The following is a 17,221-nucleotide window of genomic DNA, read 5'->3' as shown; positions in this document are numbered from 1 at the left end:
GAGTGCAACAAATAAAAATGCTCAGTATCTTTAAACCGATTTTTACTTTATAGGCCAAACTTATCAAAAATTGCAGGAATATTTTGGGCTTATTATTAAAGAAAATATTTAATAATCCTTTAAATTTACAATTAGCAGAGAAGGAGGAAGGAAAGGATGAGAGGAAAACAATGTCATCCTATGAAACCAGTGATAAACTAAGCATCATTTGTGCAAGACAATATCAATTAAGAGCATGAACACAATGAATAAATGTACTCACCTCCGTTAAGTGAGGATTGGGATTAAAACCACAGAGGCTACATACAGTGGTTTGACACTCAGTGCATGTGTTAAAATTGGCCTTTTCTGGAACATGCAACAGAAGTTCAGTGGTATTGCAAAGAGGACAGATGGTTTTAGGGAGGCCTTGTACTGGAGTCTGTGCTGCAGATGGAGATGATGATGGCTGCAGAGGTTTCCCAGCTCCTGTTTGGCTTATTGGCTTTGTAGATTGCTGAGCTGAAGGCTTTGCTGGGCCAGGCTGTTGAGGAGGGGGTTTTGCTGGACCAGACTGCTGAGGTGAAGGCTTTGCAGAGCCAGGCTGTTGAGGAGGGGGCTTTGTCGGGCCAGGCTGTTGAGGAGGGGGCTTTGCTGGGCCAGGCTGTTGAGGAGGGGGCTTTGCCGGGCCAGCCTGATGAGGAGGGGGCTTTGCCGGGCCAGCCTGATGAGGGGGTTTTGCTGGGCCAGAAGACTGAGCTGGCATTTTTCCTGGCCCAGGCTGCTGAGCCAGAGACTTTGTTGGACCAACCTGCTGAGATGGAGTCTTTGTAGACCCAGGTGGCTGAGCCAGAGACTGTGGCCCAGGTTGGTGAGCTGGGGATTTTGATGGCCCTGGCTGCTGGGTTGGGGGCTTTGCGGGCCCTGGCTGCTGAGATGGAAGTTTCTCTGACCCAGTGTGTTGAGCTTGAGGCTTTGCAGGCCCAACAAGCTGAGCTGGAGACTTTGGCCCAGGCTGCTGAGGAGCAGCCTTTGTTGTCCCTGGTGGCTGGGCTGGGGGCTTTGCTGTCCCTGGCTGTTGAGCTGAGGGCTTTGCAGGCCCAGGGTGTGGTGTGGCAACTTTTTCAGGTCCAGATTGCTGGGCTGGAGGTTTTCCAGGACTTGCTTGCTGAATAGGTGGTTTGGATGGGCTTTGCACTGAGGGTTTAATGGATTCTCCCCTCACAGTGTCTGACTGTTTAGTCTGAGGCCTGGTTGCATCTCTTTGAGGTGGCAATTGTGCCTGGTCTGTCTGAGGTGCCTGGGTAAGCCCCTGAATTGGCTTTCCTGTCCCTGGAGGTTGTGATTTCATTTTTTCTGGCTGCTGAGAAGTTACTGATTTGGGAGAGCCATCCTGCTGTGGTGGGATCCTCACAGGTCCTTGCTGCTTAGGACCTGGCTTAGGTGACGGTTGTGATGGAGGCTTTGTGATTCCTTCAGGTTTTCCTTGTTCTTTCTGAGCTATTTTTTGTTTCTTGGCAGTTTCTTCCTGGGATGCATCAGAGTCTGATATCAAATCAAAAGGGTTGAATTTATTTACAACAGAGGAGACAGCACTTAAAGGGTTAACCTCTGAGAGGAAGCCAGGCATCATACTAGACTTGTGCTCTTCCTTCAGATCAGTTCGGGACTTTGATTCTCTCAAGCTAATAGTGGAAGGACTCCGTCCAGGTGACTTCTGCTCTGACCTCAAAGCGTCTGTGGTTCTACTCTTACTGAGACCAGGCTGAGGTGAACGTCCAGGGTCTGGCGGTTTTCCTGGTTGCTTTGGAGGATGACTACTATCCAATTCTTGCTTCCTGGAAGAGTGAAACAAAAAGAAGTAAAAATAATGGAAAATATCTCAACTCAAAGTAATATCAATGAGCCGTTGCTTTCTTAGGGCCTCAAAATTATGCAGGTATAAATATACCTAGAACACATTTTTGCAGCATCCTATAAGTGATCATTATTTTTTTTTTTTTTTTTATAAGTGATCATTAAATGTGTTAAGTGTTTGTTACTTTCTTGACATGGGTAGAGATTTTCGACAACGTAAACGAAAGGGAAAAAAAATCAATACTTGCTACTATAAGTGACAAAAAATTAAGATATCTAGTTAGACATTACTTATAATAGTTTTCATTTACACTTAATAGAATCTGGCCATTCTTAAAACCTAATTAAATATATTAACTCAATAAATCAGTGCAGGGCTACGTTCTAGTACATTCAAGTTTGAAGAATATTATTCTTCCAAATACTAACAGCACCAAGAATTAAAACTATTCATTTTAAAAGGTGGGAGCATGTTGCAATTGTTTTCATTTGTTTTACTTGATTACAAGAAGTTACATTACTCATATGAGGCACACATGACATCATGGAAGGTTTTAGTAAAGGAGGTTACTTGATACATTTCCAGGGACTCTGAGAAAGTTGATAATCTATTCAATTTTATCCTGTTACTCCAAAAAGATAATATCCCTCAAATATTATCCTTATTAAACTTTTTAAAATGAGAAGTCCTACTTTAATTAGAAATTTTTGAGAAACAATTCCATATTTCTTCTAGAAGAAAACTGTTGTCATTTAATTATTTTCCCAATAGCTAATTCTTAATGTGAGATCTCTATGCAAAATACAGATAGACACTTAAAGAATCTTGAGATATAGCCTGGCATACAGATAGCAACAGCTGGTTGTGACCTCATTTGTGAAAGTATTGTTACTTTTCTCAGAAGAAGAAAACATAATAATCTCTTTATTGAATGTTTTCTATAACATTTACTATTGCCACTATGAGATTATTGGTAATTTTATAATAAAATTGACAAAGACTTAAGACTGTAACTAATATGCAAAATTTCTTTTAATGCAGAGACAAACATACATGATGGTTTTTAAAATAGTTTTGGAAACGTGATCACGTTTAAATGACTATGATTAAATAATTAAAATAGCTGATTTCTTATACTTTTAACCAAAACTTAAATTAATTTTTTTTAAATAAGCCATTCTTTACTGATTAAATCACAACCAAAAGGAATAGGCTGTATTGGAATTACATAAAATTACAAATATTTCATTTGATATATGAAACTTTTTAATTTTAGTAAAAGATTTTTTAATTAAAAAGAGAAAGTTATTCAGCATCACTGAAAATATGAGATGATTACAATAAAGTTCTACAGGTTTCAATTTGTTTTGTGAAAACTTACCTGCTAATAGGCCAGATTATAAATTTTTAATTTCTTTTTTTTTAAGATTTTATTCATCTATTTATGAGAGACACAGAGAGAGGCAGAGACATAGGCAGAGGGAGAAGCAGGCTCCATGCTAAATAGCAAAAAATCAAAAGAAAATAATCTATAAAAGCCATTATATGCAAAAAGTGATATTCTAATAGAAGGTGAAAAAAAGAACTCTTAGCTTTGGCAATTTCCTCCTAGAAAAAAGTTGCAAAAACTTTAGATGACTTAAACAAGGAACTAAAATTATTACCCTAATTAATTCCAATGGTTCTAAGGTATCTTTTAATACTATATTTCCACTTGGGGAAAATAATTTTGAATGTTTCTTTACTGACCACTCTATGTGTTCCCTTCCACAGAAAGATAGACGAGCTATACTACACAACCTAAAATGGATTTCAAAAATTTCATCGTACAGATCTTCACATTATTCTAAAAATGTTCCACACTCAATTAATAAAATCTACCACTCCGGTGAAGGGCACATTCTCAGGAACTGCATTTCAGAAGTATCTATCTTATAAGTAATCATTTAAGTATCTTATTAAACTGGTTCCCTTGTAGAGTCCTAGAGACCTATATTTAAAGAGTACCAAAAAAAAAAAAAAATCTACTCTTAATTTAACTAAGTTATTCTTTCTTGAAAATACCATTAAACTTAATCATTTTTGTGTTGTTTCACATAATCCAACAATTATACAAAAAAAAAAGCTTTGTGAAAATGAAATATTTGTGGTATCAACACCAAAATTTAAATCTGCTTACAGCAGAAATTATAATTGCATGTACCTCCTTACAAATATGTTATACAATAAAATCCCTGTGAGAATACTGATACAGCTATAAAGATGCCCCTACAATTTAAACTAATTTTAGCTATTAAACATGGAAATATGGATACAAGAAATAGATAATAACTAAAAGAATATATAGGCTTAATACTGAACAAAAAATATAAAGGTGTCTCAGCTAATTGTGGTCTTTTGATGAATTTTTGTTTGGTGTAGTAACATTCTGTTAAAAAGAAAAATGACTAAAATGCAATCTGTGTCTTATAATACTAGACTGTGATCTCCTAGATAGAGAATCTATTTTTCATCACCAAAACCAAACCTGTTAACTGGAGCATTGGTGTTTGATGAATGAATGGATGAATAACAATGAATGAATGAATGAATGAATGAATGAATGAATGAAAGAAAGAAAGAAACAGGTTTTTGTTTTATGCTAGATTAATGTTTCTTGAATTTTTTTCAAATTCTTCACAGTCCTGAGATATAAGTGAAACATTCTACATCCATTTTAGAACCTGGACTTGGCCTGCTACTCTAGGAAGAAAAACAGTTGTGGAGTTGTCTACCAGTAGGAGAGGCCCAAAAGAATACTGAAGAAAATAATGGAGTCAGTCAGAATTCCTATAAAATATTCTATGAGTCAGAAGCATTTTTCAGTATAGTCCTTCTTATATCTATAGCTGTACACAGAATGAGTAGAACAAGTGATAAAATTTCCTTTCCCTGGGTCTTCAATAAATCAAAAATCCAGAAGCATTTTGTTTGTAACCTGTAACTTCTAGCTTGTAACAACCCACGTTTTATACAACCTCCTTTTTCATGACTACTATCATCCCCTGATTAAAATTTGCCTTTTACAGATTAGCAGAAAAAACATTTCAGCTACAAATGAGGCAAATGTGTTCACATAGAAGAATGTAAAAGCAGTTGGAAAGCTAAAAAAAATTTTTTAATGGAGCACAACAGGCAATGACACTTAAGAGTGCTGAGTCACATAAAATTTTTTGATACTAGAAATATAAGCAACTTGGGAAATAGCTATTCATTTTTATAATGCAGAGGTTACTAGGGCTTTAAAACACTAAGAGCTTCATCCAAGGTTATAACTAGTTAGTCACAGACATCTGGTATCCAGACTCCAGGTGGAGGTGGGAAGGGAAGTGGGAGTCTCACTACATTGCACTGACTTTTCCATATGTTAAAAAAAAAAAAAAAAAAGGTATGAGTTATTTTGATGTATCTAATGGTGAAGAATTCAACATACAATTTGTCTGGAGCCATCATTGCCAATGCCATTCACTGCTGATACTGAGATTACTACTCTTGATATTTATAGTTCTTCCTATTAGAATTCAAAGAAAAACATCCCTGCCAATTTCCAACTAATCCTCTCAATGATTCTACAATATAGGTAAGACAGGTGTCATGTGCCATATTTGGAGGCAAGGAAACTGAGGCACCTACGGCTGAGAAGCATACATAATTTGTCATGAGTCTGTTAAAATTAATAGGATAAGAACCTAGTTCTCTGGGCTCTCAACCCTTATTTAAAAACAAAATACCACGTCTAATTGACACAGTTAACCTCTTCAAGCTAAATAATTTGGAGATACTTTCTTATATATTCTTAAGGTAGTTTGCTTCTAAAAATCGAAATGATAAACCAAGTGTTTCTTTGGTTATCACATACAGGGATAATATCTTTCCAAAACCTATGTACCTTTTATAAAAATCTTTCACGAAAATATACGCAGGTTTCAAAAATCAGAAGCATATTGTTTTAAATAGTTAGATGAAGCTTTCACCAGTAACTGTTGAGGCCACAGAATAACCTATTAATAAAAATTCTACTATAACAAAATTATCAGTGCAGAATCCAATATAAGTACAGCATAAAACCACAGTTTCATGGGCTGAAATAGTATTTTTAAGTCACTGTCTGAATAGAAAAAAATAATGTAGATATAAAAGCTCACACTTTTTCTTGGTCTGTGTAACCAGCATTCTAAACCTGTTGCATGTACCCCTTAGGAAAAACTGTAGAAGAGCTGGCATACATTTCTAAAAGGCTAATAAAAAGTATAATACCTCATTATTACCCTATGAAAATCTAATATATGAATGTTCAAAATTTTTTTTCAAGTCAGGTTTTCATCAGTAGAGAAAAATGGTACATATCATAAACTGTCATACTTAAGGTACTGGATAAAAAAAGGCTTTATACCAAAGAAATAGCCCCATATATTACTAGTTTGAAAACACAGAAAGCACATTGAATATATAGGAGCAAGTTCTTACTAGTAGCGCTGGCTTCAAGAACATAGGATTTTCAGCTGATATATTCCAAGTATTTAAGATTTTATGTTAAAAATATCGCAACTATCCATTACACTTCTATGTCAAATTTAAATAATTACCTGGCAAGGTGTATATATATATATGTACAAGTATATATATATATAATACATACTGTATACTATATACATATGTATACTTATATGATATTTTCCAAGTTAAAATACTTTTATGAAGTAGAGGATGAGAGCTTACACCTACAACATGCAGATCTTTCGTATTTGCAAGATCTCAAATGAAAACTGTAGGTCTCCGTCCAGTTACAAGGAAGGACTGGCTTCAGCACCATGGACAGAGAACCGTTCTCCAAGGGAGGGTGTAAAGTTAAAGGGTTTGTTTACAATGAAAAAGGCGAGGCAGGCACAATGATTATAGCCTCTTAGTGCGCTAATTAGAAAACAACTAATTCATTAGATGAAGGAAAATGGAGAGCTAGAGAGGGAAATTAATACGTTAATATCACAGACTAGCTCTTAATTGCCCGTGCAAGTTGTCATTCTTTTGCTTTGCCTTGAAAAGTATGTATTGGAAACTAATTTTAAGGCAACACAAATCCACACGTTTTTCCACCAACTAGGGTACTTTTGCATATAAAAGAGCAATAGTTTAAAGAACGGCATATGCTAATTCAGAAATACACGTACAGCACCTGCTCTGCTGCGACCAAGCCATCTGTTTAATGCCACGACGTATTTTAGGGTCTGTCGTGGACTATAAAAGGTGCCTTCCTTCCTTCCTTCCATGCCTTCCACCTCGGCAGCTCCCGTTCTGGGGGGGGGGGGGGGGGGTCACCTCCGGGGACTAAAGGTATCAGGCAGGGATATCTCAGACATCATCCACAGGGCGAACCTGCCGGAACGCCCGGGCGCCGCGAGACAGCGGGCACCCGGCCCTCCCGGCTCCCGCGCGTCCCTGCTCCTGCGGAGGGCTCCCGGGCCCGGGACACACTGCGGGCCGTCCGTGCTCGGCTCTGAGGGGCGGAAGCCGCGGCCCCGGCCCCGGCCCCGGGAGCCGCCTGCGCCGCGCCGCTGCCCACCCGCGGCCCCACACGGGCGGCCGCGCCGCGCAAGCACCGCCCGCCCGCGCCCGCCGGAGCCACCGACCGCCCGGCAGATGCATCATGCTTTGCGTGCCTGTGCAAGGGAGGCGGCTCCGCCGCGGCCGGGGCCACGCTTCCCGGGGGCAGCCCCCGCGCCCTTGACAGGACGGCGGCGATCTGCCGGCGCTCCTCGTCGCTCAGCCGGCTCAGGTCCGCCTCCACGCCCGCCGGGCCCGCGGCGAGCGGGCAGCTCCCCGCCCCGTCGGCCCCGCCGCCGGCCGCCGCCGCCGCCGCCGCCGCCGCCAGCCCCTCCGGGAGCCCGGCCCCTTCCAGGCTCGCCTCGTTGCCCATGGCTCGGGCGCTCGGACGCCGCGCTGCCTCCTGGCGCCGCGGGGAAGCCCGGGGCCGCCGGGGACCGCCGGGGCCGCGCTCGGGCCGCGGAACGCCGGGCGCGCGCTACTCCCGCTCACAGCTCACGCCCGCGGCCGCCTCCATGGCGCCCCGCTCCCCGCAGCCGCGCCGCCGCCCCGACCGGGAGAACCGCGTCTGAGCCGCGCCGCCCGGCGCCGCCCGCCCCCCGCCGCCGCGCCGCGCCGCGCCCCGCCCTCTCGCCCGCGCCGCGCCCCGCCCCCCGCCGCCGCCGCCGCCGCCGCCGCCGCCGCCGCTGCGCCCCGCCCCCTCGCCCGCGCCGCGCCCCGCCCCCCGCCGCCGCCGCCGGCGCCCCGCCCCCCGCCGCCGCGCCCTCCCAGTGCGCACGCGCCGCTCGGAGCAGGTGACGGCCGCGCCCGCCCCGCCCCGCCCGCTCCCGCGCCGGCTCCCGCCGACCCCCGCCCCCCGCCCAGGAGCCCGGAGCCCGCAGCAAGCGCGGGGCGGAGCAGCCGGCCTTTCTCTCCGGCCTGTGCCGGGAGCCACGACCTGCGTCCCCCGGGCGGGGCGGGACGGGGCGGGAGGGCCGCCGCTGGGCCCTTCTTTGGATTCCTGGGATCTGTAGTCCCAGTTGTGTTTTTTGTTTTTGTTTTGTTTTTTCCCCTTAAGAGAAGGTTTTTAACGGTGTTAGGAATGGATTCGGGTAGCTGGAGATGAACCTGTGACACCTTTGGGGCTAATTCCCGCAAAGCAGCTAAAACTGGAGCTTTGCCTTGAGGGCTCCTGCAGACTGATCACCTGGGCACCTTAGGGGCGGCAGCAGCAGGCAGGTAGGCAGCGACCGCCGGTGCCTGGGGCGCCCCTAAGGGGCCGCACTACATAGAGGGTCTTGGGGAAGCGCGCTGGGCCAGTGCAGCAAGATCCGGACTCCAGAATATTAAGAGGTTAAAGTGGTGTGAGGTTTGGAGAACATGAACTCAGTCCCCTTTGGGGTACAGGCTGGACAGAAGAGCCCAGACGTCCGGTTCCCTTGCGCAGACGCAGCAGGCCAGCCGCGGAGACACCTGAGGACCCCCTGGACCCACCCGCGAACCGTCCCCGCCGCTCCATCTCCTCGAAGGGGAGGCTTCAGGGCAGCGCTGGGTCTGAGCCCAAGTTTTGCCAACGACCTCTGCTAACAAAATGGACCTGATGTCCCCATTATTGACGTTCAAGAAAATCAAAAGCTAACACCTGGGAACAAATAAATACACAGAAATGAATAAATTGCTCAGAGACTTTCCAAGTTTTTACGATGATCATGATAATAGTTTAATAATTTGCACTCCGCTTGTATCAAAACCAAAAAACGGCACCGTTACAACAGTGTGTGACTTGGAGCTGCTTTTCAAAGACGTCTAGTCGCCAGATGAAGTATCATTAGTGGTTGGGTTCCTACAAAACCTTTGCATACACTTTGATTCTCTTAAACACGCTGAGATAGGACTTTACTGAGATATGACTTGCAAAGTCAAAATGGAAAGAGCCAGACATTTAAATAAAGACAGTGCTTTCCCCTCACACAAACAAACGACATGAGGCAACCTGACATTCTGATGGCCACACCTGGAGACAAATACACTATCATCATAGTTCCTGGAAATGAGTTAGTTAGCTTCAAAAAAGGAGATAATTGGTACATCACTTGGAATCTGGCAAAATGAGTAACTGCTCCAATGCCTAAACAGCCCTATGAATCACTAACACTGGATGGAGATGAGGAAGAAAATTCACACGCTGGTTATCTTCCTATAACATTCTCAAGTTATGTAAAAATAAAATACATTTGATGTATTGAAATCCACAAACCACAAGCTTAAAGAAATAAGATCAACACTTTCAAAGTCTAGCCTCAGGATAATGATGAAACTACAAAACAGATTGTTAACTATATTCTCCCATTATAGATGGCAAGGAGCCTGTAAAGTAGTAACAAGTGATAATCAATATGCAAAGGAATGTGCACAGACTAAATAAAAAGTAATAATTTGTAAGATGGGATCTTATAGCCCATCGTGAATACATGCGCATTCACCTTCTCCTTCCCTCCTCTCCCAGGAGCAATCATCATCAGAAAACAGGAAAATGGGATGGATGGTAGAAAGAGTAAATGGACTGTGAAGTGGAAACATTTTGGTTGTTGAGGTTTTAAAATAATTTTGCCCTTAGGACCTTTATGCCTGTGAGTTTCAAAAAGTATTTATTTTTTCAGTCTTCCATTTGGGCTTAACAGTTGCTTGTGCTTGGGAGGTGTTTCTGATCTGAAGAAAATACCAGAACAGAAGCCAGGTGCATTACTTGCGTGTGAATTCTCAGAATTCTGGGGGTACAAAAAGTTAAATGTTATAGATGATTTTGTCTATACTTTCTCTCCTTGCTTACCCAGGAAAATATCACAATTAGTTTTATTCTGCAAATTAACTAATGGTGCTATATTCAAAGTGTTTGTTGCTCTCTATTCATTTGAATTTAGATTTAAGAAGCTGATAGTTTGGCTCCAGTTCACTCAGTCTGATAGGCAGGTCATGAAATTAATTAATTTTTGAAAACCTCCACTCCTATATACCATTATGTCTTTCTAAAATGACTCCTAAACTCTCGAAAGTCCGGTATTTTCCTTTGTTTACCATTTTTGTCTCACTTTCCCATGTAGTTCCTATTTTAGTCGATTAGAACCAATCTAAATGTGATAATTAACAATTAAATATGATTAGATAATGAATCCTTGGAATGAAATTGCCCAGTCTACCCATGTCTTTACAGATACCACTCAACCTAGGATTAAATCAAATAGACCATCTTGTGTGTCACACGTGCAATACTTGAATAAATTCAGGATTTGCAAAACTTAAAGTTAGAATAATCTTCACCAATATAGAAGAATGCGTAGTCTTACTAGTCTTTAAAAACCTACAATTAAACAATCTTCATATAATTTAATTTAGCCTTTTAATTAAAAATAATAACATATTAAACTCTATTTAGTAAGCAATTATCTGAATACTGGCTTAATTATTAAATGCCCATTACATCCATATTAAAACCATTATTATAGCACGAGTGAATCTTTTATAAAATAGGCTTTATGAAATATCATAAGCTAAATTTGAGAGTATATAAATTCGACCTTTACAGAAAATAATTTAGCAATACTTATCAAGAGCCTTAAAAGAGTCATAATCTGTGATACACTTCTGGAAATCAGTCCTAAAGAGATCGGTTGAGTTATAAAACCAGTTTGTGGAAAAAAAAAATGCTCACTTGAGTATTCTTTATAATAATAATTAATAAAAAGCCATTACTGCCTCAATAAACAAGAATGGAGAAGTAAAATCTGATGCAACCAGATGAATGTATTTTATGAAATATTTAAAACAATGTTTGTAAAGAGTTTATTACAACATAGGAAAAGTTTCACAAAGTATACATGGGATAATTTTTCATAAAGTTATGTGATCACAATTCTGCAAAAAAATTAAAATACTCTAATGCATAGGAAAAAAGCCAAGAAATAAATCAAATCAACCAACAAACAAAACCCAAAACCCATATATATTTAATGGGAGGATCATAGACAATATTACTTTTCCTAATTTTTTATAATTTTCAAATTTTCCAGAATGAATGTGGATGTCTTTTTATGATGTAAGAGCACCAATAATTATGACTAATCATTTTAAAACAACAGAAATAACGGAACCTGTTAAGCTAGATAAGCAAAATGCTAACATCGTTTTGTGACAAATACCTATGAAGAAACTGGAAAAAGAAAATACCGTGGCATAAACCCTAACAGTGATTTCATGTGATTAGGTGAGTGATAAAATGCAAACTATTCTTATACTTTCTATATTTAAAAGATCATGAATTTTAGTGTACATGTGCAAGTATATATTCATGTGTAAATATAGACAGTATGACATTATTTTTATATAGGCACATTTTTTTTTAATGTTCCTTCTCTAATAGAAGATAAGAGAGATTTGTGTTAATTTTGTGGAGCAAGGACCTGCAGTGGTTTAAGGTCTGACTTCATTTTTTGCTATGGTTTATCTGCTTCTCAATTGCAGCTCTATGCCATTTTTTTGTTAGCTTTGCTTTAAAATGAGATTTGCAACTACAGAGGAGGAAATTCAAGTGAGATTGCAGTTGATTATGAACCAGCTTCTCAATTTTGAGGGAAAAAAACATGAGAAGTATTTTAGAAAAAAGTTTGATAAATTTATTTTTGAATTCTGACATCTGGACTATCAGGCAGTTGTTTTTGTTTTTTTTTTTCTTTTTCCCCTTCATACTTATTCTACAGCAAATCCATAATTTTAAGATAAAAGAAAAAGTTACTTGTATTTAAAATATGTTCCTATAGACATAGGCTGTATAAAATCTTAAGAATAAAATTAGTTACTATGCCACCTTACATAAATTGAAAATTACTAAGAAGTCATGAGGTTATAACTTAGATGATTCAGCATTATTTACTCACCTGTTTTCTAAAGAGGCTTTAGAATTCGGAACCTACTCTTTGGAAAATAGAGACATTTGTGAGCATGTCTTATTCTTTATGATTTTTTTGGTTGACAGTGTCTGACTTTAAATCCTAGTTCTGACATCTTAACATCTATTTGGGTTAGTAAGTCACTGACTTTTTAGAACGTGAGGCTCCTCGACTGTAAAGACGGAGAAAATAATGTACTCCCTCATAGGGTCCTTGTGATTATTACAATAATAATAAGTATAATAATATAATATAATAATAATAATAAGATGTAAATGCACTTTTAAAGTAGGAAACACATTGGGACGTCTGGGTGGTTCAGTGGTTGAGTACCTGCCTTCCGCCCAGGGAGTGATCCCAGGGTCCTGGGATCAAGGCCCACATCGGGCTCCCTGCATGGAGCCTGCTTCTCCCTCTGCCTGTGTCTCTGCCTCTCTCTCTCTGTCTCTCATGAATAAATAAATATTTAAAAATAAAAAATAAAATAGATAAACTAGGAAACACATCAGCACAGTTGTGGTAGACTGTTACAATACTGGTATAAGATGAATCACACCTCCCTGCATCAGCTGCTCTTGACAGGGGGACTGCCATGCTTTCCAGGAAGAGATACTGTTTCCTTTCCCTTTGACTAGAACTGAACACCTTACCAAGAGATGTGGTGGGAGAGGCGTGTAACTTCCAAGGCTAACCTTCCAATCTGGCCCTCTTCATACTCAGAGACTTCTGTGCTCTGAAGAAGGCCGGGAGGTGAGACTCCTAGAAGAGTTGAGTTCATTTACCCCGTATCTCCAGAGATCGCAGCAGTGGCTTTGGTGAGTCCCACTGGAGAAAGAACCCTGTCTCTGCTGCCGTATCTGCTGGCTATAGTTACACCGCTGAATCAGGTGGGATGAACAGAACTGCCCAATCAACCCAAAGAAGTAGAATAATAGTTATTATAATAATTACTGTCTTATGTTAAGTTACTAAGTTTTGGGGTTTTTGTTAAACTACCTGATATTCCAGTTTTTACACAGTATGATTATGCATAGTCTTTCAAAATTCCCTTTTCACTCTTTGCTTCTAGTGACTATTTTCCCATTTACTGTCCAGATGGACTTGAGTTATTTGTTCAAAATTTCCAAATACCACCCTTCTAAACTATAAATGGGAAAGAGCCCAATTATGCGGAATACTTTCGTACTTGTATCATGAAAGGCTCAAAAAGAAAATATATGGGAAGATCGTTTTTCAACTATGTAATGCTATCCAAATATAAAGTTATATAAAAAGATGAAAAATGTATGCATGAGAATTTTTCTGAGAAAGACCAATGTATTTATTTGAGAAACTTCTGGGGGAGGAAGGTGGCATTCTTAAGGTCCTACTCAAGATGATGGCTAGATTACAGACTTACAGCTCCTTGGGTAAAATATTTGGGACCAGAGGTTCAAACATATTTTTAGAATTTTTAAAAGTTAATATGATACAAATACTATATATAACAGTGTCTTTAATATCTATCCATAAAACCTGTTAACATTCATATTATCTTCTAAAGGAGTCAAGATCACATCAACTAGAGGATACTCCATTTTATCTAGCCTGGTGATGGATTGGAATTCAGACATTTTGAGAAGAGATGTTAGGGCTTATCTGAATTGCTCTGTAGAAGAGAGCAACTTGAATTGGTGGAGTAGCATGGACTGGGAAGACAAAGGTAGAGAAATGTATAAGGGATGAAAAGAATGTGATGCCACTTACTTTGTGGAAAGGGGGAAATGGAAATGGCATCACTGCTACCTCTAGTGGTGATTCAGCCTAGGGGGCCTTTGCGGCACTGAGCTGTCAATGAGGCTTCTTGGTGGACTGTGCAAGGTAAAACCCAGCTTTGTCTCTCTCATGTAAATTCCAGAAAAAAAATGCATATTACCTAAGTCATTACGCACTATGGATTCTTTGAGAAAGGGTAGAGGTGAGGAGTTGGCACAGAAAGAGATGCAGAGCTTTATATCCAAGTTGATATACATTAAAAATACAGGCGATATAGATACCATGGAGCTAGAAGACAAAGAACATCTGACATCTAGGTTTCAGTCATTATTATCAGATGGGCTGAAGTGTAAGATTTATAAGGTTTACAGAGAGCCCCATAATTTTCCCATGTGCTAATTCCAAGCTAATGGGAGAACTCTTTGGAAAATTTTGCTCTTATCTGCAAGCAGAGAATGAATAGATGCATTTTAATAGGGATATATAAATTGGAATTGGAAAAAAAATTAAAGATTACTCCCAGAGAATGAATAGATGCATTTTAATAGGGATATATAAATCGGAAAATTGGGGAAAAAAAAGTAAAAATTACTCTTTTGTCAATAATTGAAAACCCTGAGAAAATATTAAGGTTATCTATAGATATGTTGAAAAGAATCAATAGCTGGCCCCTCGTCTCAGACAAATTTAATCAAAATCTTGAGAGAAGGGGTGGCATTTGTATTTTTTAAAGGTCCCCAGATGACGGTAATATACAGCTTGGGTTGAGAACTACTATTCAAAGGGACTGGGGATTTTAATACCAGCATTACAAGACTGAAGACAAGAAAGAGGCACTTGGGAATGTGTAGACTTTTCTTCAAAGCTGAAGCCAAAGGTGTTAGCAACACAGTAACCATCATCAGAAATTATTTTTGAAGCAAAAGTTAAAAGTCACAGATTTACTCTGTCCAAAAATAGTAGCATATCTGCATTTGGACTATGGTATACAATTCTGGTCACTGCAGTTTGCAAAACGTGTAACAGATTGAGAGAAGCACAGCCATTCAAAGAAAAAGAGACCTAAAATCACTTTAATCTAGAAGACTGAAAGGGTTCCTCCTACTGAGGAACATGAATTCAGGACATGTCGACCAAAATCTGTTCAACTAAAACAAAGGGGATTTTTGGTTACATGGAAAGGCGCACTTAAAAAAAAAGAGTAACAGGACATAGTACATGTGTGGATTTGTTTACCTCCCCCCAATAGGATGAATGATACTAATTCTTCACCAACATCACTTTTCTCCTCTTTTGGGCAAGTAGCTACACCACAGTTGCCAACTTCTCTTGCAGCTCTGTGTGTCCTTCTGACCCAGCTCCATGGGATGAAAATGTGCTACTTCCAGGACCAACCAAAGGAATTCTGATATGTACACCTTTGTGGGTGACAAAGATGGAGACCATGGTGCACTGCAGAGGTTACATGAATTGAAGATGGCAGTGCCTTTGGGTGGATTCCATTAAGAGAGTTCCTGGATGACCATGAATGGAATTGTGTTAGTCTTTTTGTCAGTGTAGTCAACCAGGATTATTGATCTTAACTAATACACAGTAGTGAGAGGTACTTCTGTGCAGGAGAACCTAACACCAATAAAATACATCCCCTTTTTATCCTTTCCACATCAGTGATCCTGGTTCCATTTTTCTTTTGTAACTGCAGACAGATAGATCTGGGTGCCTCTTTGACCCTTGAAAATGCCATGCTCACCTCTTCTCCAGTTCCTATTCCTCTTCAATCTGGCAAGATTTTCCCCTCACCTCTATCCATCCATGCATTTCCCTAGGCCAAGCTCAGGGCCACTCAACATCATATGATCTTTTCCTATTCTGAAGCCACTATTCAGTCATTCTTTGAGAATTGTATTCATTTGACATTCATTTGACATTTATTTGCTTGTGGTTTTGCTTTCTTCAGTCAACTGTTTCAGAACTGAGTTTTCAAATGATGTAACAATGTTTTTCTCTTGCAGTCCTATCAGTAGTGCACATAGCGAGTGCTCAGCCAACAGACATTAAGTGCATTAGTGAGATGTCTTCAGGTTAAAAATGTGAATAACACAAAATAGACTTTAGGTTATTTTGTGGGGGACTTTTATTAGGGAGATATAAAGGAAGGCTTTCATCAAGATTAAGGAATCCTATAATGATATGATTTTTAACTCCTAAATATTATATGTATTACCAAGGCACTTTGTTAAGAATCTGACATTTTTTTTAATCTCTGTTAATCCTTCTGACAGTTTTGTCATGTAACTATTTTTTTGTCCATTTTAAAAATGACAAAATAGAGATTTGAGAAAGTTATTTGAATTTCTTAAGGTCCTTATAACAAGAGAGAATTCAAACCTGACTCAACCTGATTCTTATACCTACTGCTTCCCTCACTTGTATTAGTATAGCTTCCATTTCTGCTAAAGAGTGCACAGATAGACTCATGAAGTGGTATACCCTGTGGCCACTTTCAGAACTTGTAAAATATATTTAGTATATTGGAAGTACATAATACTTCTCTAACAAACTAACCAAAAAGTATAATAAATGGAAAATGACATGTAGTCCTTTATTGCCCAAGAAATATTCCATGAAGCCAAAGAGATGGAAAATAAATGAGGATCTTGAAAAAATATAATGAAAACATTTCTCATTATTCTGATCTTATAGGATGATCTAATAATAAATTGTCTTCATCATTACCAATTTATCATGTTTTATTTGCACTTAGGGCTAAATGCCTTGACTTCAAATCATAGAGCAAGAATTTTATTGTTCACCATTCCAGGAGCAATTTGGGAAATGTTTAATTTTATTTTAACCAAGCTCTAGATTTGCCAGGTTAATTATTGATGAGTAAGTGGAGGATGGAAGGGATTTTATATAATTCTGCCTGAGGCTTCCCATGTCTTTCCCCATTCGACTTACAGCTCATATAAAAAGATCAGTGTCTGCTCTTGGCAGATGGTCCATAACCTGCCTATAATAATAATACTTCATGTTTTCCCTTTACTGCAGGGATCTCAAACTTTTGAAAACCAACAGCTCTACAACACTGCTATAACCATCACAGGTCTGTTTTACAAATGGTTAA

At 39.8% G+C, this 17,221-nt stretch overlaps 1 protein-coding gene across 9 annotated transcripts in view; it reads right to left on the bottom strand.

The window, feature by feature from the left end:
* Positions 1-7,920, bottom strand: part of PCLO (piccolo presynaptic cytomatrix protein) — a 383,872-nt gene extending 375,952 nt beyond the window's left edge. For all 9 annotated transcript variants that reach the window (XR_012001830.1, XM_072759800.1, XM_072759802.1 and 6 more), the window contains exons 1-2: positions 7,534-7,920; positions 263-1,817 (exon numbers count right to left, since the gene is read on the bottom strand). Coding sequence is in view for 8 of the 9 variants with exons in the window: in XM_072759800.1 (XP_072615901.1) it covers positions 263-1,817; positions 7,534-7,790 (1,812 nt within the window). In the remaining variant the exon portion in view is untranslated. The remainder of the gene's footprint in view (positions 1-262; positions 1,818-7,533) is intronic.
* Between the last annotated feature and the right edge of the window lie 9,301 nt (positions 7,921-17,221).

This window comes from Vulpes vulpes, chromosome 5 (assembly GCF_048418805.1).
Source record: "Vulpes vulpes isolate BD-2025 chromosome 5, VulVul3, whole genome shotgun sequence".
Classification (NCBI taxonomy): domain Eukaryota; kingdom Metazoa; phylum Chordata; class Mammalia; order Carnivora; family Canidae; genus Vulpes; species Vulpes vulpes.
Note: the sequence above shows the minus strand (reverse complement) of the source record. Positions and strands in the feature narration are given on the sequence as shown.